Source organism: Leptodactylus fuscus, chromosome 3, assembly GCF_031893055.1.
Source record: "Leptodactylus fuscus isolate aLepFus1 chromosome 3, aLepFus1.hap2, whole genome shotgun sequence".
Taxonomy (NCBI): Eukaryota; Metazoa; Chordata; class Amphibia; order Anura; family Leptodactylidae; genus Leptodactylus; species Leptodactylus fuscus.
This window is the reverse complement of record NC_134267.1, coordinates 64,297,342-64,320,224: the sequence shown is the minus strand read 5'-3', so window position 1 is coordinate 64,320,224 and position 22,883 is coordinate 64,297,342. Positions and strand designations below refer to the sequence as shown.

The 22,883-nt window shown below is 42.9% G+C and overlaps 1 protein-coding gene across 1 annotated transcript in view; it reads left to right on the top strand.

Moving 5' to 3' along the window:
• Positions 1–22,883, top strand: part of FBLN7 (fibulin 7) — an 88,509-nt gene continuing 65,626 nt past the window's right edge. The window contains exon 1 of the mRNA XM_075267714.1: positions 1–290. Within this exon, the coding sequence (XP_075123815.1) occupies positions 216–290 (75 nt within the window). The 5' untranslated portion in view covers positions 1–215. The remainder of the gene's footprint in view (positions 291–22,883) is intronic.

The following is a 22,883-nucleotide window of genomic DNA, read 5'->3' as shown; positions in this document are numbered from 1 at the left end:
AAGAGGCTTGCACACTCACAAGCTTGCACACCCACTGGGGCTTGCTACTCCTTACCATGCAGTTTTGATCTTGTAACACCAGTGGTCATGCTGCCTCATACAAAAATTTGGGTGTGCATTGAAGACGTCTGCTAGAGGAAAGTTCACGGGAGAAAAGAAGAGAAGAAGCTCTCTGTGGTTTTCATTAGTCCCCAGTCTGGTTGCATCTTGTCACTATGACCTCTGGATTACAGTACAGTCTTCTTTTGTTCCTAATTTTTACAGGCTTTCAGGAGTCGCAGGCGGCTCAGGTAAGAGATTCCCTGTAAATCTACTGAATTGTACAGTCATCTAAGTAGCATGAATATAAATCTGCAAATCTTCGAAAATTGTTTTTGGATGTTAATGTTACTGAAGATGTGTGAGGCAAGTAGTGACCATGGGGGTCAGATATTTTTCTATATGTAACGTGATGAACACCTACATTTAGCTTCTCACTAGCCAGAAATAGCTGATAACAGAGAATAACAGATCAACATAGCACATAAGATAGGTTTGGACTTTCTATAAGAATCTAGATCTTTGCTTGCTCTGATTCAGTGTCTGCTTCCAGACCATGGTCATGTCATGTGATGAATATACAGGTGCGCGGCTCATTAGGGCCCCATTCACATGGCAAATTCTGCTGCTGATTTTGAGGCGGAGTCCACCTTGATTATTTTAAATGGGAGGCAGAGATAGCCCACGTTGACATCTTCTTTTGGTAATCCGTTCAGGGTATCTGCATAGGGACCCCCCGAAGAGACTACCAAACGCATTTGCATGCGCTGTGCAGTAAAAGCACATGGACCCCATAGACTATAATGGGGTCTGTGTGCTTGCCATGAGATCTCCGCTCGAGTCATGCGGAGAGGAAAGTAGATTGTGAAGTACTATCCTCTCCGCACTTTCCCTGCGGAGATCTCGCGGCAAGCACACAGACTTCATTATAGTCTATGGGGATCTGTGTGCTTTTACTGCACAGCACTTGCAAATGCGTTCAGTATTTCATTCGGAGGGTCTCATGTGGACTCCTCGAACGGATTACCAAACGCAAATGTGAACGGGGGGATAGAAGCAGGATTTGGGGGTGGAAAATGCAGAGGAAAACAGACATGTTTGCCTAAAATTCCTCTTCATTTTTTTTCAGTGTGAACTCATCCTTACACTTATAGAATAGAAATCAGAGTTCTGTCTTGTAACGAACTGTACACCTGTGTGATTTCATACACAAAGTATATTAGAAAATACAATAACATTTTATTATGCAAATAATGACATTTATTTGCTGAAACTGGACACTCCCTTTAAAGGGGCTGTGACAATACAATATATCCCGTATGCACAGGATAGGAAATAAATGTCAGGAGAATGAGGGATGAAAGTCTCCTTGTGAAGGAAGTGTCAGTATGTGGCTGGCACTCTATTCACTCCAGTGGGCTGCCAAAACTGCAATCTCTGACAGCCCCATTGAAGGAAATGGAGTGCTGGCCAGGCAAGCATATTGGCACGTCATTAGACAACACACTTCACTGGCACAAGAAAGCTGAATGGGGGGGGGACATTAGAACCCCTGTTCTCCTGATTGCTGGGGGTCTCCCAGTGATCTGACACTTGGCCTTGAACCTGTGGAAAGAGAATAGATGTCTGTAATGGCACAACCTTTTCAAGCTCTTGTTTAACATGGTGTTGTGTAACCATAGCCTTAAACAGTCCATATACAGTATGTAGTAGGAAACATGTATATTAGAAATGGAAAACTTATTTGCAGTTGATCTTTATGAAACGCTTTGTTTGATCACATTGGGATTCCCACAAATAGCAAATCCATCTTACATGGGGGTGAGTCACATGTACTCTGACATCCGATTGCCAAATATGGATAGAGGTTGTTCTGTAAAACTCTAGCACTACCATGCACATTATTCTAAACTTGTACTATGTTTCTGCTGGAACCCCTATCAATCATCAGAATAGGGGTCTTGAGCACCACATTCCTCCTTAGTGAGAAGGTCCTTGGATGTAGCATTGTTTTTTTTCCCCTTGTGCATTGTTGCACAGTTGAATGTCTATGGGATTGATAGAAACAGTCGAGCACTCTGCTCATCTGTCTGCAAATACTACTATTATTGTAGTTTCATTTGCTTATGTCGGGCCGCTGCTCCATTCAAAGTCTACCTCATTGGAGTTGTGCAGGGAAGTGGAACAAGGGGCAGTGGATCCTGTTCTAGTGATTTGGGGCCGTGAGCAATAAGACATTTATCACCTATCCCAATTAAAAGTCCACGGCGAAAGTGAAAACCTTCATGGCTTACAGCTAAAAAAGGGTGATAAACAGTAAAAAAATTGCATTTAAAAATATAACTCTGAAAAATTTGTAAAAATGAAATAAAATCAGCTACAACAGTTGGCTAAAGGAAGCAAAACTAACACCTAAAAAAATCTTTAAATATATAAATGCAAAGAAAACAAGGTAGGTCCTGTAAATAATGGTAATGGATAGTTGATCACCGGGGAGCCAGAAAAAGTATAGCTACCAAATGGTTTCTTTAGTTCTGTGTATACAAAAGAACAGGCAGTAGTTGATGTCACCAATGCTGATAATACATCAACCAATATACTAAAAAGGATAAACATAGCAATGGTCCAAGCCAAGCTAAAAAAATTACATTTGAGTGGGACTCCAGATCCAGATGGATTACACCCACGGATACTTAAAGAAGTCAGCCCAACTATTGGATAAATGTATGTAAAGTTATGCATCTGGGTAAAAATAATCGCCATGCAACATATGTCCTGCTGCTTCTAAGGCCAGATATTGACATGTAAAAAGGTATGGACTCATGGGACAGAAATATAATATTAATAGAGATGAGCGAACACTAAAATGTTCGAGGTTCGAAATTCGATTCGAACAGCCGCTCACTGTTCGAGTGTTCGAATGGGTTTCGAACCCCATTATAGTCTATGGGGAACATAAACTCGTTAAGGGGGAAACCCAAATTCGTGTCTGGAGGGTCACCAAGTCCACTATGACACCCCAGGAAATGATACCAACACCCTGGAATGACACTGGGACAGCAGGGGAAGCATGTCTGGGGGCATAAAAGTCACTTTATTTCATGGAAATCCCTGTCAGTTTGCGATTTTCGCAAGCTAACTTTTCCCCATAGAAATGCATTGGCCAGTGCTGATTGGCCAGAGTACGGAACTCGACCAATCAGCGCTGGCTCTGCTGGAGGAGGCGGAGTCTAAGATAGCTCCACACCAGTCTCCATTCAGGTCCGACCTTAGACTCCGCCTCCTCCGGCAGAGCCAGCGCTGATTGGCCGAAGGCTGGCCAATGCATTCCTATGCGAATGCAGACTTAGCAGTGCTGAGTCAGTTTTGCTCAACTACACATCTGATGCACACTCGGCACTGCTACATCAGATGTAGCAATCTGATGTAGCAGAGCCGAGGGTGCACTAGAACCCCTGTGCAAACTCAGTTCACGCTAATAGAATGCATTGGCCAGCGCTGATTGGCCAATGCATTCTATTAGCCCGATGAAGTAGAGCTGAATGTGTGTGCTAAGCACACACATTCAGCACTGCTTCATCAAGCCAATACAATGCATTAGCCAGTGCTGATTGGCCAGAGTACGGAATTCGGCCAATCAGCGCTGGCCAATGCATTCTATTAGCCCGATGAAGTAGAGCTGAATGTGTGTGCTAAGCACACACATTCAGCACTGCTTCATCAAGCCAATACAATGCATTAGCCAGTGCTGATTGGCCAGAGTACGGAATTCGGCCAATCAGCGCTGGCTCTGCTGGAGGAGGCGGAGTCTAAGGTCGCTCCACACCAGTCTCCATTCAGGTCCGACCTTAGACTCCGCCTCCTCCGGCAGAGCCAGCGCTGATTGGCCGAAGGCTGGCCAATGCATTCCTATGCGAATGCAGACTTAGCAGTGCTGAGTCAGTTTTGCTCAACTACACATCTGATGCACACTCGGCACTGCTACATCAGATGTAGCAATCTGATGTAGCAGAGCCGAGGGTGCACTAGAACCCCTGTGCAAACTCAGTTCACGCTAATAGAATGCATTGGCCAGCGCTGATTGGCCAATGCATTCTATTAGCCCGATGAAGTAGAGCTGAATGTGTGTGCTAAGCACACACATTCAGCACTGCTTCATCAAGCCAATACAATGCATTAGCCAGTGCTGATTGGCCAGAGTACGGAATTCGGCCAATCAGCGCTGGCCAATGCATTCTATTAGCCCGATGAAGTAGAGCTGAATGTGTGTGCTAAGCACACACATTCAGCTCTACTTCATCGGGCTAATAGAATGCATTGGCCAGCGCTGATTGGCCAGAGTACGGAACTCGACCAATCAGCGCTGGCTCTGCTGGAGGAGGCGGAGTCTAAGGTCGGACCTGAATGGAGACTGGTGTGGAGCGATCTTAGACTCCGCCTCCTCCAGCAGAGCCAGCGCTGATTGGCCGAATTCCGTACTCTGGCCAATCAGCACTGGCTAATGCATTGTATTGGCGTGATGAAGCAGTGCTGAATGTGTGTGCTTAGCACACACATTCAGCTCTACTTCATCGGGCTAATAGAATGCATTGGCCAGCGCTGATTGGCCGAATTCCGTACTCTGGCCAATCAGTGCTGGCCAATGCATTCTATTAGCTTGATGAAGCAGAGTGTGCACAAGGGTTCAAGCGCACCCTCGGCTCTGATGTAGCAGAGCCGAGGCTGCACAAGGGTTCAAGCGCACCCTCGGCTCTGATGTAGGAGAGCCGAGGGTGCACTTGAACCCTTGTGCACCCTCAGCTCTGCTACATCAGAGCCGAGGGTGCGCTTGAACCCTTGTGCAGCCTCGGCTCTGCTACATCAGAGCCGAGGGTGCGCTTGAACCCTTGTGCACACTCTGCTTCATCAAGCTAATAGAATGCATTGGCCAGCGCTGATTGGCCAATGTATTCTATTAGCCTGATGAAGTAGAGCTGAATGTGTGTGCTAAGCACACACATTCAGCTCTACTTCATCGGGCTAATAGAATGCATTGGCCAGCGCTGATTGGCCAGAGTACGGAACTCGACCAATCAGCGCTGGCTCTGCTGGAGGAGGCGGAGTCTAAGATCGCTCCACACCAGTCTCCATTCAGGTCCGACCTTAGACTCCGCCTCCTCCAGCAGAGCCAGCGCTGATTGGCCGAATTCCGTACTCTGGCCAATCAGCACTGGCTAATGCATTGTATTGGCTTGATGAAGCAGTGCTGAATGTGTGTGCTTAGCACACACATTCAGCTCTACTTCATCGGGCTAATAGAATGCATTGGCCAATCAGCGCTGGCCAATGCATTCTATTAGCGTGAACTGAGTTTGCACAGGGGTTCTAGTGCACCCTCGGCTCTGCTACATCAGATTGCTACATCTGATGTAGCAGTGCCGAGTGTGCATCAGATGTGTAGTTGAGCAAAACTGACTCAGCACTGCTAAGTATGCATTCGCATAGGAATGCATTGGCCAGCCTTCGGCCAATCAGCGCTGGCTCTGCCGGAGGAGGCGGAGTCTAAGGTCGGACCTGAATGGAGACTGGTGTGGAGCGACCTTAGACTCCGCCTCCTCCAGCAGAGCCAGCGCTGATTGGCCGAATTCCGTACTCTGGCCAATCAGCACTGGCTAATGCATTGTATTGGCTTGATGAAGCAGTGCTGAATGTGTGTGCTTAGCACACACATTCAGCTCTACTTCATCGGGCTAATAGAATGCATTGGCCAATCAGCGCTGGCCAATGCATTCTATTAGCGTGAACTGAGTTTGCACAGGGGTTCTAGTGCACCCTCGGCTCTGCTACATCAGATTGCTACATCTGATGTAGCAGTGCCGAGTGTGCATCAGATGTGTAGTTGAGCAAAACTGACTCAGCACTGCTAAGTCTCTGCATTCGCATAGGAATGCATTGGCCAGCCTTCGGCCAATCAGCGCTGGCTCTGCCGGAGGAGGCGGAGTCTAAGGTCGGACCTGAATGGAGACTGGTGTGGAGCGATCTTAGACTCCGCCTCCTCCAGCAGAGCCAGCGCTGATTGGTCGAGTTCCGTACTCTGGCCAATCAGCGCTGGCCAATGCATTCTATTAGCCCGATGAAGTAGAGCTGAATGTGTGTGCTTAGCACACACATTCAGCTCTACTTCATCAGGCTAATAGAATACATTGGCCAATCAGCGCTGGCCAATGCATTCTATTAGCTTGATGAAGCAGAGTGTGCACAAGGGTTCAAGCGCACCCTCGGCTCTGATGTAGCAGAGCTGAGGGTGCACAAGGGTTCAAGTGCACCCTCGGCTCTCCTACATCAGAGCCGAGGGTGCGCTTGAACCCTTGTGCAGCCTCGGCTCTGCTACATCAGAGCCGAGGGTGCGCTTGAACCCTTGTGCACACTCTGCTTCATCAAGCTAATAGAATGCATTGGCCAGCACTGATTGGCCAGAGTACGGAATTCGGCCAATCAGCGCTGGCCAATGCATCCCTATGGGAAAAAGTTTATCTCACAAAAATCACAATTACACACCCGATAGAGCCCCAAAAAGTTATTTTTAATAACATTCCCCCCTAAATAAAGGTTATCCCTAGCTATCCCTGCCTGTACAGCTATCCCTGTCTCATAGTCACAAAGTTCACATTCTCATATGACCCGGATTTGAAATCCACTATTCGTCTAAAATGGAGGTCACCTGATTTCGGCAGCCAATGACTTTTTCCAATTTTTTTCAATGCCCCCAGTGTCGTAGTTCCTGTCCCACCTCCCCTGCGCTGTTATTGGTGCAAAAAAGGCGCCAGGGAAGGTGGGAGGGGAATCGAATTTTGGCGCACTTTACCACGTGGTGTTCGATTCGATTCGAACATGGCGAACACCCTGATATCCGATCGAACATGTGTTCGATAGAACACTGTTCGCTCATCTCTAAATATTAACACTATATAGACCATAGGTGCAGCCTCTTCTGGAATATGCAGTTCAATTCTGTGCCCAGTTCATACAAAGGATGTCCTAGAGTTGGAAAAGGTTCAATGGAGGGCCACAGAAATGATAAGGGGCAAGGAGGACCTCATTAAAAAAAGAGATTAAGGCTGGGACCCCACATTGCAGAAAAGCTGCATTTTTTATTACAAACTTTGCTGCATTCTTGAGCCAAATTTTGGAGTGCACTTATATAGGAAGCACCTATCCTCCCTACTATTTCTCATTCCAATTGAAGCCATCTTGGCAAAATCTGCAACAAAAAAACAACTTTTCCGCAACATGAGGCCTCAGCTTAAATGAATGAGGCGAGTGAGCCGTACACGCGAGCGCTTCCCATTCACTTCAATGGGAACGCTCGTAGAGAAAAAAGCAGCCCATTCATTTCTATGGGGAGCGCTTGTATGCCGGCTCCCATTGAAATGAATGGAATCTGCTTTATACGCGCTGATTCTGAACGTGTTTTAACGTTCAGAATCAGGCAGCGTATCCGTAGTGTGAATGGGCCCTTGCAGTGTAAATTTGTAGTGCCATCAAAATCACTCACCACAAAGCCATTAATGTCTAAACCAACAAAAGTGAGTACAAATTGTGCCTCAAGTATCAATATTTTGTGTGGCCGCCATTATTTTCCAGCACTGCCTTAACTGTCTTGGGTATGGAGTTCACTAGAGTATCACAGGTTGCAGCTGGAATCCTCTTCCATGATGACATCACAGAACTGGTGGATGTTAGAAAACTTTCATTCCTCCATCTTCTGTTCGAGGATAACGCAAATGCTCAATAGGGTTTAGGTTTGGAGATATGCTTGGCCCTTCCAACACCTTTACCCTCAGTTTCTTTTGCATGGCAGTGGTCATCTTGGAGGTGTTTGGGGTCACTACCATTTTAGAATACTGCCCTGTGGCCCAGTTTCCGAAGGGAGGGAATCCGTATGTCACAATACATGTTGGCATTCATGGTTCCCTCAATGAACTGTAGCTCTCCCAGCCCTTTTGTAAAATACTGTAAATGGCATACAATAAATATGGGGAAAAGCTGTTCCATGTAAAATCTCCTCAAAAGACAGTTCTTCATTGTAAGGGACAGTGAATCTAAGGAATAGCTTACCCTGGCTTCAAAAAAGGCTTAGATGCTTGTTTAGCGCAAAATAGCATTGATGCTGATGGAAATGTATAGAATGCTTATTTCCATTACTCTTCCCATATAGTCATACCCTCTCCCTATCCCTGGTTGAATTTGATAGTATAGTTGAAAGAGACATATTTCTATTGGTATGTTAATAAAGCCTGCACATTAGAGAGATCGGCACATTACAAACTTGTATTAGGCTGAAGAAACACATTGCATTTTTGTTGCATTTTTTTTTCCTGCCAATACCAGGAGTGGATGGAGCAGGAAGGACAAGGTTTTTTTCCCCTTACTTAAAATAATTCTATTCTTTTATTCCATTCTTTTGGCTTTGGATCAAAAACTTCCAATGAAATATGCAACAAAAACGCAACATTTGTCTTTAGCTTCATATGGTTTTTATTGTGATCACTTCTCAACACTAGACGCAAAGAGTTCTGGTGACACTTTCTAATACAATCTACAGGCACCTCGACCACTATGAATAAGAAGCCAACATGTAAAGTACTAAACACAAACCAAAAACAGAATTGAAGTACACAAAAATTAAAAAAAAACATACAAAATTTATTGATAAATCATATTAGACTAAAAATATTATTTAAAAAAAAAATCATCACAAAACAGACCTATAGAAGAGGAGAATAAACTATAACCGGCCTCATCAACAGCACAAACATGTGAAGGGGAGATTGCAACAGAAACTGTACAAAAACAAATAAATATAATGGTATATATGACAGGACGTAGGTAATACCCGTTATAACATACCTGCACACAGCTCAAGTAATAAAAAAAAAACCACACACACACACATAACATACTTAGGGCGGGTTCACACCTGCGCCCGGTCTCCGCTTTAGCCAATCTGGTAGATTTCCGTTTTCTGCCCCGAGAAACTGGACAGGGGACTGAAACCCGGCGGTTAGTTTTCAAATCCATTCATTTGAATGGGTTAACAAAGTGACCACCCATGTGCGTCTTCTGCCTCTTCGTGGCAAAATTGTTTGGTTTTTTTTAGCCGGACACAAAGAATGGGTTTGAAAACTGACTGCCGGGTTTCCGTCCCCTGTCCAGTTTCTCGGGGCAGAAGATGGAAACCGGCTGGATTGGCTAAAGCGGAGACCCGGGCACAGATGTGAACCTACCCTTACCTACAGTATAAATACATCTAATAATGTGCAATTGAAAATCTAAGGATATAAAAAAAAATGGATCTGATGTGTAAACCATATAACTAAATTATGTAGAATAATGAATATAGGACCAATTTTTAAAAAACATAAAAATAATAATGCAAATAGAACAAATAGAAATGAACTCATTGACATGGTGACAAAAACTGTCCAGGCTTTGTCAGTGACAGACGCTAATACCCTTCATTAGTTATGACAGAGCCACTATGGAACAATGGCGCAGATTTATTATGTCTTGTACACCAGTCATCCTGAGTACAAGACACAAAAAATGTACAACTTTTTGTGCAAAATTTGCAGCTTTTTTCTGGTTTGCTCCTCTGGTGCAAGGGATATGGAGATTGGCATTACATTTTCCATTCTTCATAAATCACCCCATTGTCTCTCGTACTGGTTTTATCTGCAGCCTGCAAGCAATCCATCACAACTGCTTTGTGGCAGGTTATACTTTGAGGGTTATACGGTGCAGTTCCTAGGTTTTACTGGCACTTCCTTTCAGATATTATTTAGTCATTTGAATAGGGTGAAGACATGAGTGTGAATTAGGCTATATTTCCACTAATACCCTATGCAGCTCGGCTCAGGATTCAGAGTAACTGTGATCAGTTGATGATTCCTTCTTCCTCTTCTCATTTGCTACCAAATGAACAAACTCATTTTTGTAAAGTTTGATAAAAAGCACATATTGCAAAACTGCAAACTGTATTTTTGTATTGAAATTTGAAATTTTATTGTTTTATAGTAGGATAATTCCTGAAGTAGCGCACATGTAGTCTACGTCTATGGTTTTGTGTTTTTTTTGGAAGAGATTTTTTGTTTTGGCTTATATCCTTAATCATGTTGAAAGACCCCTTTAAGAGTTGGACATTGACTTTTAGGGAGCTACCTTCCAGGAGGTGGCGATAGAGGTACAGTTTTCCTTTACATCAAAGAGGAGTAAATTAATGTATATATACCTTACAGGTATTTATTTATGTCTAATAGCTTCAGCATTTATGTCTAGTGTGAATGAGACAATCATACTGCTATATGCATGCAGATAAACTCTTTTTCAAAGTGTTGGGTGAAAGTGTGGTACCGACTGCCGACTCCTCCATACATCATCTGCTTCTGGGGAATCTCAACCTTAAGACAAACCTGTTAATACTGGCCATTAATGTCTACTGCTTGAGCCCTCTACTCTACTCTCTCCATCAGCTCCATAGACATAGGGACATGGATTTTGCTTGACTGCCACACTGTTAGATGGAGCAATGTGCTTGACATCAGTGTTCTAGTGAACATACGGGTCCAGCGGTGGGCCCGTAGTGATCGGATATTTACCTCTACTATAGGTCAGTGACATATGAATAGGGGGCTGTTATATTATTAGGAATGCCCCCATGCAGTCTCAGGCTGCCCACAGATCTCCTACAAAGTCGAGGTTCAGCAGGAGACCAATGACATGCCGGGGTTTGCAGGAGGTCAGGAAGATGACGGGAAGATAATCATTGCACACTAAAGGCCCTATTGCATGGGCCAATATTCAGGGTAGTTATTGGCAATGAGCGCTCATTGCCATTAATTGCCCTATCTAATAGTGTTGTCAATCAGCTGACCAACAAGCAAATGGTTGGCTGAATTCATCCTTTATGCAGATTAAAAGATGCAGATTATTGACATGCATCACCTTATGGCACCAATATCTGGCTGTGTAACGCAGCCCTTAGTGCAGTGCGGACTGTTGTGTGCCCCTTCTTGCTTTCCTTCAAACACCACTACTTTTCTCTTGTCCTACTGGGACTTTGATGATGTATGTCAAGAATTGAGTCTCATATGTCACTTGCTGGGTCCCTGCTGGCCTCTGAGTTTATTTTCCAAAGTGGAGATAGAATAATTCATGCTCTGACTTTCCCAATTGACAATAAATTAGCTCATCCCCACCTCATGGAGTAGGAGGAGGGGGGTACTCTGGCAGGGTGAGTAGCACAAACTAGGAGTTTCACTTTACAAGAGACTGTGACTATATTGGAAACATATTCACACTGTGGAAGCCAGCAAACAAGCTGGGTGTCGGCCATATTTCTCCTCTGAGCTTACTGGAAACAAAAGGACTCTAAGTATAAGGTTCTCCAGTCTTTGCTCCTTCTATTTTTAAAATTGTTTTGCTTGTTTGTGATCGTGTTTGTTTCATTTATATCACCTCCCAACCGTCCCGATTTCTGCGGGACAGTCCCGATTTGGGTGACATGTCCCGCGGTCCCAGTTGGAGGGAGGTATGTCCCGATTTCAACTCAGATCTGCGTCCAGAGGACGCAGATCTGAGTTGAACACACATGCGGCTGAAGGAAGGAGCTGACACAGGTCAGCTCCTCGCTTCGCCGCTGCCCGCCTCTCTCCCTGACACACGCGGCTGAAGCTGCTCGCGTGCTCGCTTCGCCGCTGCGTCTCTCTCTTGCTGACACATGCGGCTGAAGCGAGGAGCTGACCTGTGTCAGCTCCTCGCTTCGCTGCTGCCTCCGGCTCCTGGCTTGTAGACGCGATGTACAAGCCAGGAGCCGGCGGCAGCAGCGAAGCGAGGAACTGACACAGGTCAGCTCCTCGCTTCAGCCGCATGTGTCAGCGAGAGAGAGAGACGCAGCGGCGAAGCGAGCACGCGAGCAGCTTCAGCCGCGTGTGTCAGGGAGAGAGGCGGGCAGCGGCGAAGCGAGGAGCTGACCTGTGTCAGCTCCTTCCTTCAGCCGCATGTGTCAGCGAGAGAGGCGGCGAGGGAGCGGAGGAGAAGGTAAGTTTAATGTGGAGGTGGAACGTGAATCTGGGGGCAGATGAAGGAGAGGACGGCATGACATTGGGGCAGAGATGGGGGACATGAATCTGGGGGCAGAGAAGGAGAGGACATGAATTTGGGGGCAGAGATGGAGGGACATGAATCTGGGGGCAGAGATGGAGGGACATGAATCTGGGGGCAGAGATGTGGGACATGAATCTGGGGGCAGAGATGTGGGGACATGAATCTGGGGGCAGAGATGGGGGGGACATGAATCTGAGGGCAGAGATGGAGGGACATGAATCTGGGGGCAGAGATGGGGGACATGAATCTGGGGGCAGAGATGGAGGGACAGGAATCTGGGGGCAGAGATGGAGAGGACATGAATCTGGGGGCAGAGATGGAGGGACATGAATCTGGGGGCAGAGATGGAGGGACATGAATCTGGGGGCAGAGATGGAGGGACATGAATCTGGGGGCAGAGATGGAGAGGACATGAATCTGTGGGCAGTGATGGAGGGACATGAATCTGGGGGCAGAGATGGAAGAGGGACATGAAACTGGGGGCAGATGAAGGGTGTATATGAAACTGGGGGAGAGATAGAGGGGGACATATAATTTACGGGTGACTGTAGGAGGATTATACTGTGTGCGGGCACATGAAAAATTAACGAGTGGGCGGAGTCAACACAAAAGTGGGTGGGGCTAAATTTGCCACGGCGCGCGCCGCTCATTTTGTCCCTCTTTCAGTTCTTCAAAAGTTGGGAGGTATGTTTATATAAAAGCACTGAACCCCTTGGGCCTTAAATCATTAAATTTAATGGTGCTTTGTGTTTGCATTGCGAAGTGTATTTGCATCTGACTGGAGAGATGAGTGTATAAGTAGTGTTGTCAGCGTGTATTTGGGGTGCGTGGACTATGTTGGGGTGCGATTTACACTCAGTTTGCAGCCTGAGTGAAGGGAGAGTGCCAGACTGAGTGAGTGAAGTGAATTAACCCATGAAAGCTTTGCCCATGACACATGCTAATTTGGTTTCCAGACATCCAAATGGAGTCATGATGTCTGATGCACTCTACACACTGACTTCTTAATTCGATTGATCACTTAGTTCCTCCCTCTGTAGCCTGATTTGTGGATTGTGCATAATTACTGTACATAGAAAGCCTTCAGACTTAGTACTGACAATTTCACTAGGACCAATATCCTAACTACACCATTGAATGAAAAATCTCCTAACTATAAGACAACTGATAAATAAACACAAAAGTCTTGTGTACGCCCCTGTCAATTATGGGAAAGTGCCATCACAGGGAAAATGAAGCCTTGTGATCAGTAGGCATCAAAACCATGTGCTATAAAGGTAGGGTACCCTACTAACTTGACATCAACTCTCCGGGATTGCAGTACAATACATGTACTTTGTTGAGTTCTATTTATATCACATCACAAAACCCCTTTAATCCTACAGAGTTTATCAAATAGAAAGATCTGAATAAAACTTCTCTTTTCAGCAGTACGTAGAAATTTTTTCAAGATCCACATTCCTTTCCATGAATACTTTTATTAAAATTTCATTCATTCCAGGCATATCTGACCAGTTTCAAAGATTCCATAAGCTATATATGAAAACATCATTCATTTTTCTTTGTCAAGATTGAATTTAACGGAAAATTTTTACTGAGCAGTAATAAGTGCAAGGGTTGGAGGAGGATTGTGAAGTTAATAAATTAAATGCTGCACAGTACTTAACTGCGGTTATGGTAGATGGAAATATTTGGGCACATTTCTTTATTTTCTTTTAGAGTATTTTATACTTCTGATCCATGTGGAATATATAACCAGTGTGAATATAGATGTCAAAATGAATATCCTACTAGTATTATAAATGTGAAAATTTGTGTGTTTGGATGTTGCTGCAAAATACCCATTTCATTTGTATAAATGTACAACATAATGTACACGGCAGTTGTGCAGGTTTTCAGGGTCATGCTGACCCACCGTTGCACTAGAATTTCCTCCAGTGGGCCCAGATTCCAACAAAATAACAGGCTGTGAAGGCCCATCAGATGACAACATCATATAGTAATACCTCTGTTTATTTTGGATTAATTCACCCATATTCTGTTTGACATTACATAATACATCCTGTGAATGCAATGACAACCACAATGCAATGAACTTTTTCCTGCTGCAGCCATTTTCCATTGTTGTATTTTTGTTCTTTACTATATGCCTTTCATAACATATAGCTTTAGATTTTTAGTGTTCCTATAAGCCATATGAGGGCTTTTTTTACAGGACAAGTTGAACATTGTAATATTCCATACAATGTATTAGGAAGCTGGAACAAATTGTGAAAAGGAGTGGAATTGGGAAAAAAACATGTTTTTTCTTTATCAGAGTAGTTTTTATGGCGTTCACTGTTTGGTAAGAATGACATGTAATTTCTATTAGCAGTATGATTATGGTGATGCCAAATTCATACACTTTTTCGTTAAGTTTCGATACTGGAATAAAATAAAAAATATCTTTGCAATACTTGCATACTTTGCACTGGCATGCCTCGGAGTCTTTAGAGGGCTCCTGCAATCTCGACCCAGGGACTGTTCATCTGTTGTGGGGACCACCTCCCCCCCTTCAAGATGACGTCTCAGATGACATGGTCACTTTTTGACAAGACATCCAAAAGATTAAATTTGCAATCATGGACATTTCCTGTAGATGCATAAAACAGCAGACGTATACCGAACGCAACTGTTGCTGTATATGTAAGGCAGATGCAAGGAAGTGGTTACTATTAGATGTACATGTCTTGCATAGATAAAGTGGGAGCCCTTAGAATCTTTAGGACCAATAAATGTATATGGGGGGACACATATACCATACCCCGTTTTAGAACACTATAACGGCTAGTTCACACGTGGCGCATTCTGCACCAAAACCCAACCCCTCACAATAGAGGTCTATGTAGACCACTAGCTTTCTTTTTTCCGCTTGCGGAAAAAAGAAGCTAGCTGCCCTTTCTTCAGGCAGATTCCGCAGCTGATTCAGCGGCGGGGTCCACCTCGCGACAGCACCCTCCGGACTAGGCCTATTCATTTGGGCCTAATCCAGAACGGAAAGCCACGATGGAATGTGCACACGCGGAATCCTCGTGTGAACTAGCCTTAAATTGTTTTCCTTAATTCTTCAGTCTCTGAGCTATAAGTAGTAAGGAAATGTTATAAATGAACCTTTTCTTTCTGTTTGTGTCATTTAGAATACAGTAAGGTAAAATAAAGTGAGGAGAGAGACAGCTGTAAATGAAGAGCTGGCAGTGTGTCAGGGGTGTCAAATCATCATTCATGTTCACACAAGGGCATTGAGTGAGGTCAGATCATCATTATGATGGAAAATATCACAAGTATTGCCTAGAACAGACTGCGCCCCGCTCACATTCTTTGAAGTACATACCAGGTGTAAGTGAGGTTAACCTCTGCCTATATGGATGAAGCAACATTTCAAGAATGCATACATATGTTTCTGTTGGCAAGTACACACAGATGTATTTTGCAGTATTTGTGGTTCCTTTTTGGGACAAATTTTTGATGGATATTGTAAATCTTTGTGACTAAGGAATTAAAACATTTCCCTTAAAGGTGCATGTGCTAAACAAAATGTTATGAATGAAATATATATGAGTATAGTATAGGGCAAATATAGTTATATATACAGTAATTCTATAAAACTCACATGGTATCATTAGACTTGGAGGGTGTTACATCCTGACTGCATAGCTTGTGCATTGTGATGTGTTGTTAAGGGAACACTCCGGGGCAAATTTATACTCCGTGTTCTGCCCTAAAGCAGGGCTTGAAGCGGTTACATAGTATCATAGGCTGAAAAAAGCATAGGCCTCTCAAGGTCATCTTTTCTCCATGTATCATACAGCATTAATGCTACATTAGGGTATATTTAACCCTCAATGGTATTAAATACACATTATTTGTGTAGTATCATATATTTATTATTAGAGTATATGTCATAGTGTCTGTTATTACTACCTCGTATTCATGGTTTAACTACTCTGACTGTAAAGAAGCCTTTCCTATATGTATGTACTGTATAAATCTAAAAGTTCTCTGGTTCTTTGAGCAGTTCTTGTTAATATTAAATAGTGTCTTAGCCCTTTAATACCGTTCACACACATATTATACATATAAATGGCTTCTGATGTCTGAGCTGAACAAGCCTTTCATTCCCTTTAATAATCTAGTTGCATGCTTTTGAATACTCTCCAGCTCACGATAAGGTTATAAGGCTATAAGGTTAACCCTACCAAGGCGAAGACCGTCCTCTTAATTATCCCCCAACCGGATGTGCAGTTATTGCGTGGTAATTTTGACTTCCAATGGAAGGAGAAGTCCCTTAAATTCCTGGGGATTCACTTGTCCCCCTCATATTCCATGCTTTATTCTGACTGTTCTGTGACCTTAGGTTGATGTTGGATAAGTGGCGCCCCTTACAGATTTCTCTATTCGGGCAGATTGCTGCAGTATAAATTACACTACTGAAGCTCCTATATTTCTTCGAAACCTTCCCTGTGGCAGTCCCTTGCTCGAAGCTCCTAGACCTCCAGTGGGCTATCTTCCAGTTTATATGGTATGTCAAGTATCATCGAATTCCCAGGTCCGTCATGCTGGCGGGGAGGATGGTTGGGGGTTTATCGGTCCCACACATTTTTTCATTACTATTGGGCCAACCACCTATGATGCATTCCCTTTTGTGCTGAGTCTTAGGCTTTTACAAAATGGGTGGAGATTGAGAGGCAGTGATACCATGTACCCTAATGCTGTCCTGTGGGCTCAGTCCCTCCTCCATCGCCCACATTAGGCCCCATACACTTCACCATAGCTATCTGGCTTAGTTGTAATAGATTATTTCCCCTTGCCTGACAGTACTCCTCTATGTTCTCCCTTTTATATAACCCACTTCTCTCAGAGGGATTGTCATCTCCAGTCCAGGGCTGGCCTCTTCAGACTGGCGGACATTGTTGACCCCTTGACATTGGAGCTCAGGCCCTTAAACACAACAATGCACCTCCCTGAATCTGAATGGTTACACTATCGTCAAATAGTCCACTGTACATTGTCACTATTCCAATCATTCAAGGTTTCGGCTCCTACTGCCTTTGAAAAGCTGTGTCGGTCAGGCACCTCCACAACAGGCCTGATAACCACGATCTGCCACCTCTTATCCTCCCCTGAGGGCCGAAGCCCCCCAGTCCATAAGTATATGACCCGATGGAAAGAGGCTTTGGGACAAAGGTTTTCCTATGCTCGATAGCAGATTATTTGGTCGCATGCAGCTAAATCCTCCACATGTGTAATGTTTAAGGAGGGACAGTTTGGACTCTTGATCCATTGGTACCATACACCACCCCTTTTGCACTTCATGAATCCCAAACACTCTCAGTTTGCTGGAGATGCAACTCAGCTGTGGGCACACTCTATCAGATATTCTGGTACTCTCCATTGATAGGAGGTTTCTGGAACTGGGTCGAGGACATTACTAATCGCCTCTTCATACAGGAAGTTCCCCTTTCAATTCTGCCTCTATTCTTCTTTTTGACTGTATTCTGTATACCTAAAGAATGCTACATTTTTAGTGCGGAGTGTTTTATGTTTCACTATTGACCTCTGTAACTTTTGTCCTCAGTGTCTGTGGACAAAAAAAAAAATGCATGTAAAATGTCAGGAAAAACAGCATATTCTCCCAAACCACACATAAAAGGGTATTGGCATCTGAGACTTTTATGGCATATAGGAATATAACTTTGATGTTCAAGAAGAGAGTGAACATTCTTCATAACTGCTTGGCATCTGGATAAAATTTCGCAGTCATGCAATTATGTTTCAGGTTTTTTGTTTTTTTTCTAATTCCCATTACTTTTGACTTTCTGCCTTCATAAAGAAGCTTTGTATTCTTATCATTGGTTGTGAATGAAACACTGTCGCCACATTATGTGTTATCCTAAGCTATGATGGGTATTTTATCCATCTCTAGGCCCAGGCATCTGTATCATCACCATCATCTACTGTCGTGTCAGACAGAAGTTAAGAGCAATAGGATTCTATGTTTTATATATTAAAAAAATCGATATCTTTATTAGATTTGGCTACTGCAAGGATACTTAATGTCATACAAAGGGTTATAGAAAAGTTTCATTATTGTCAAGTTGACCATTCCTTCATCTCAATGCAATATACTGCATTTGTTGAGTGTATAACTGTATATTTTCACACTTCACTATATCGCTAGGTCATATAGTGTATGAAAAAGAACATATTACACCAAAATACTTTATCATAATTTCAGTTTAGAGCCATTATATGAATGGGCAGTGATCTTCTAATATGGTATAAAATTACAAGTCAAAGCAATCAACAGTATATTATAAAGGTATACAGTTATTTATCCCAATAATATGGAGATAATGCTGCTGGGTACGTATGTAGATAAAATGTGTGTAAATAAAAAAAAAATTATTTTGTAACTTTAATCTTTTTTTTTCTAATGGAATTCTGAGGAAAGTGTTCAAAATATGTATTATAAAGGGGCTGTCCCATATAATCCCCACGTAGAAGACAGTCCATCAGGTTTATGGGTGTGTAATACTATTATTATAATATTCAATACTAGTGACATATGGATGCAATGTGATGTGTAGCGTGGTCATGATGCGGATATGTATTATGCATATTTACAAATGCTCTCACGCAATACTAACTAGATAGTGCATAATTTATTAATTTAATTAATTCATTCATTCAATCATTCATTCATTGTGATGCCTCATTGCTCAGTCTTTATAAGAACCACCTCCTATGGCTGCGTTTTGCAAGGAGGTTGATCAGTTATGTAAAACATACAATATGCCAACGTCACACACACGGCAGTGCAATTGCTTTTTTAATTATTCGTTTAACTTCAGACCTAGCAAAATAGTTGAAGCTTTAGTCAGACTGTATTTTCCCCAGTAGATTTACATATATTACTCAGACTTCATCCTCCGCTATGTCACTGCATTCTTCCAGTAGGGAAAGGGTGTCTGTTCTCAGCAGGGAAGGGCTGGCAGGCAGTGCTTGTCTTGTGTCAGGACTGTAGTAAACTGTAGTGCCTTTTTTACAGGTTGGTGTTTATTATGGCTTCCTGGCCTTCTGGCAAACTGCTTAGTGAAGAAGTTAAACATAGATCTCAACAGAGGGCTTATTATGTAGGGGCATTACAGCATACCAAACAACTCAGCTGACCTTCTCTTTTCACATCCTCCATATTCAACGTGCTGCTAAATCTCATATATTTACTGTCATTTCTTTCTGAAATAAACACATTTCTTCTCCGATATTCCAAAAAAATAAACCCAGAAAACATTCCTGACTTTCTTTCTTCACATAGATTAATTTAAATTTGCTAATTATTGTACCTTAAAGTAAGTCTATCGCCCCCAAATCTCTTCACTTGTACGCTGTCGCAGAGGCAATCGTGAGAATTTTTTTTAAAGCTTTTAATCTATATGAAAATTAGTTGTTAAATGGATGCCAAACCTGACAGAGCAGTTTTTGCTTGTAGTCACCACCCATTGTCACCCCTTAACAGAAAGGTTGGAAGATCTCACTAGAGATAGCCTCAGTACTCTCTGAATCAGATCTTGATGGCAACCACAGGCTCAGATGTACTAAGGATGTATTTGCAGCAACCCAGTGGACAGTTTTTTCATTTAACCCCTCCTTTTTGAGAGAGCATGGTCCAGTCCAACCTATGGTTGGTTTGGGTGAGGGAGGAGACTTAAATTCACTTCAGAGAAGTCCATTATAGCCTCTTATGAGGAAGTTTGTATATGGCTGTTCCTACTGGAGCCATTGCCCATATTGTCATTGGCTATAGCCCTCAGACCGGAAGGAATACCTGCTGACAGCCTACAGAGTGGAAATAGAAAGTGCCAAGCCAAGAAGGAGTTAAAGGGCTTAATTTTGTATGGACCCATATTGTTCACTGGACAGGCACCGGAAATGGCTTTGTACAGCTGATTGGTCTGGGGCCTTCGTGTTTGCCCTCTATTGATCACCTATTTATGGCCTATCCTGAGGATAAGCCTTAAAAAAAGAAGTCAAACCTTTTAAGGTTTGCTAAAACCTTAGAAGTGGACTCTGTCATCCCCTCAGATAGATAGCGATCTTTTGGACTTATAAGGATAAAGCTTTATAGAAGATGGAGCTAACTTGCACTAAATCACCATCTATATATTTGCCATGTACAGTGGAACTCTCATTGCACTACTACTCCTATCAAGAAGATGCATCTGTTGCTCTTACTCCTTCATCTTCAGTAAAGTTCACCATTTGTTCAACTTCAACTGCTGTCCCCTAAGGCATTTACCATCAAGGTTCCTTCCAACCAACATCACCTGGTTCTGCCTCTAAGCCTATAACTGGAAGTGTATACCGCAGGCGCCTTCAGCGTTGACTCAACCCAAAGTTGGTTGAGTGTAACTGGCAACTGATGACAACTACAACTACTACTTCCATCCTCCAATTTCCTCCGGAGTGTTGCGGCACACTGAACATTTTATTTATTTAGCTTACTTATAATACTTATAATAGATAATTGTTGAAAGCCAAAGGTGGGTTTACAAAATAATAAAAATGAAAATTTAGATTTTTAGACAATGGCAGATTGTGTGGTCTCCTCCCGGTGTGTGACTCAGGGAAACAAAGTATAAGCTGCTAACGCATTGGTACCATACCTCGGCTCTTTTACACTAATAATAATAATAATACATTTTATTTTATCAGTGTTCTGGCACTGTCATAATGCCATGGGTACTCTGTATCATATCTTTTGGGAATACCCTCTGATCCTGGGTTTCTGGGGGGAGGTCAGGAGGATGCCTGATAAACTTTTCCTCCAGGGACTTCCCCTGGACCCGCTTACCTATCTCCTGAATCTCCTCCCTGTATCTCTGCACAGCAGTTAAGACTCTAATTGCTAAGAACTGGAGGAGCCTGACTCCCCCCCCACCTTATCTGAGTTACTGGTTAGAATGAAAGACATCCACAGCCTTGAGTTCTTGACTGCAGGTCTTCATAGCACCATGTACGCCTTCCAGGCCATTTGGACCACCTGGAACACATATTGTGTTCTTAAAGGCATTTAAATGCGGAATCCCAATTCACTCCCTTCACCGCCTTCCCCTCTCCCCTGTTTTTGCCCTTGTCTTATTTGTGTTTCTCCCCTTTTGGTTTGGTCTTTTGATAGTATTTTATTGCCTCTATACTCTATCCGGACGTCTGGAGTTTAACCCTTTCTAATCAGTTGCACTTGTTCTTTGTACTTTATTATTCTGCATTCCAAGAATTTCTTTCAATAAAAATTACAGTTGAAAAAAAATTAGATTTTTAGGAGCAAAATAATAACAATGAAGTTACATGACATACTGATTATCAAAAGCTAAATAGATGTAAGTCAAATTTATGTAGAAGATAGCCAAGATGATTGTCTATAAAATGATGGTAGTCTCACGTTCGAAGCTGTAATGGATGGTGGGATATGGAGGATGAAAGTCAAAAGTTCAAAGCATTGTTACCCTTGGCTTGTCAGTGTATTCCTCAGTGTTTTAGAAATTCATCTAACTTGCATACTGGTTATTTTCTTAGCAGCAAAATTTCATTTTGACACAAGAAACATAAAACTTTTTTGCCAACTGCCCCTTTAACTGCAAGTCTATAGAGGAGAAGAGATTTTGGTGGCGGTAGATTCCCTTTAACATTCCATTCGTCTGAGACGGTAGTCAAAATAGAACAAAATCATCAGATCAACTAAATCTAGGACTGTGTTGTTCCAATAGCAATGAAGTTTTTGGATTAAAGAACTGTGTGTTTAGCATCCCATCTTCATGGTGGGGATTCTGCATGACTAACTGCAGCTCAGTAGGAACTTTAATAGAATTTGACAAATGTGATATCACTATCCAGGTGGTTGGGAAAACATATGGTTGCTACACTGACAAGGTCAATGTTTTACAACAAGGTCAACAGTTTGCTGCTCTGCAGTTTACGCACATGGCTATGTCTCTTATGTTGAAATGTTTTTTTTCATGAACTTTTTTGGTGGGGGGTGGGCATGGGAACTGTTAAAAAATACTACAGGCAAATTTAGTTCACTGTGTCCTGCCAAGTGTAATACCATCTGACTTTTGATGTGTAAAGCTTGTTGATTAAGTAGTTTCAATAGATGTGGATTTGATTAAGTCTCGGTTCACATCTGCGCCCGGTCTCCGTACGGGGATTCCGTTCCCTTCTCCACATGAAAATGCGTTGAGGGAAAGCACTGCCAGCAGAGTGTTCTCTCTGCATTTTTCACCCTTTTCGGGCAGAAACCACGCGGACCCCATTATAGTCTATGGGGTTTGTGGGTTTCCTAAGGAAGCCGCTTTTTATGTGGATTATTATTACCCCAAGTGGATCCCCCGAACGGAAACCCGTGCACAGATGTGAACCAAACCTAATCTGTTTTAATAGAATAGGTGATGCCAGCTCATCTCTAGGTCTGACTATTACAGCAGTTCGTTTTAGAGAGCTGATATTTAATAATTATTTATCAATATGCACACAAATATTATTTAATCATTTGTTTTGTTCCATGCTTCTATATTATTGGGCTGCATGTACTCTTATCTGCACAATTCAATCCACAACACAACAGTCATGAAATGGCTGTTGTTCAGTAATATATAAATTATTGG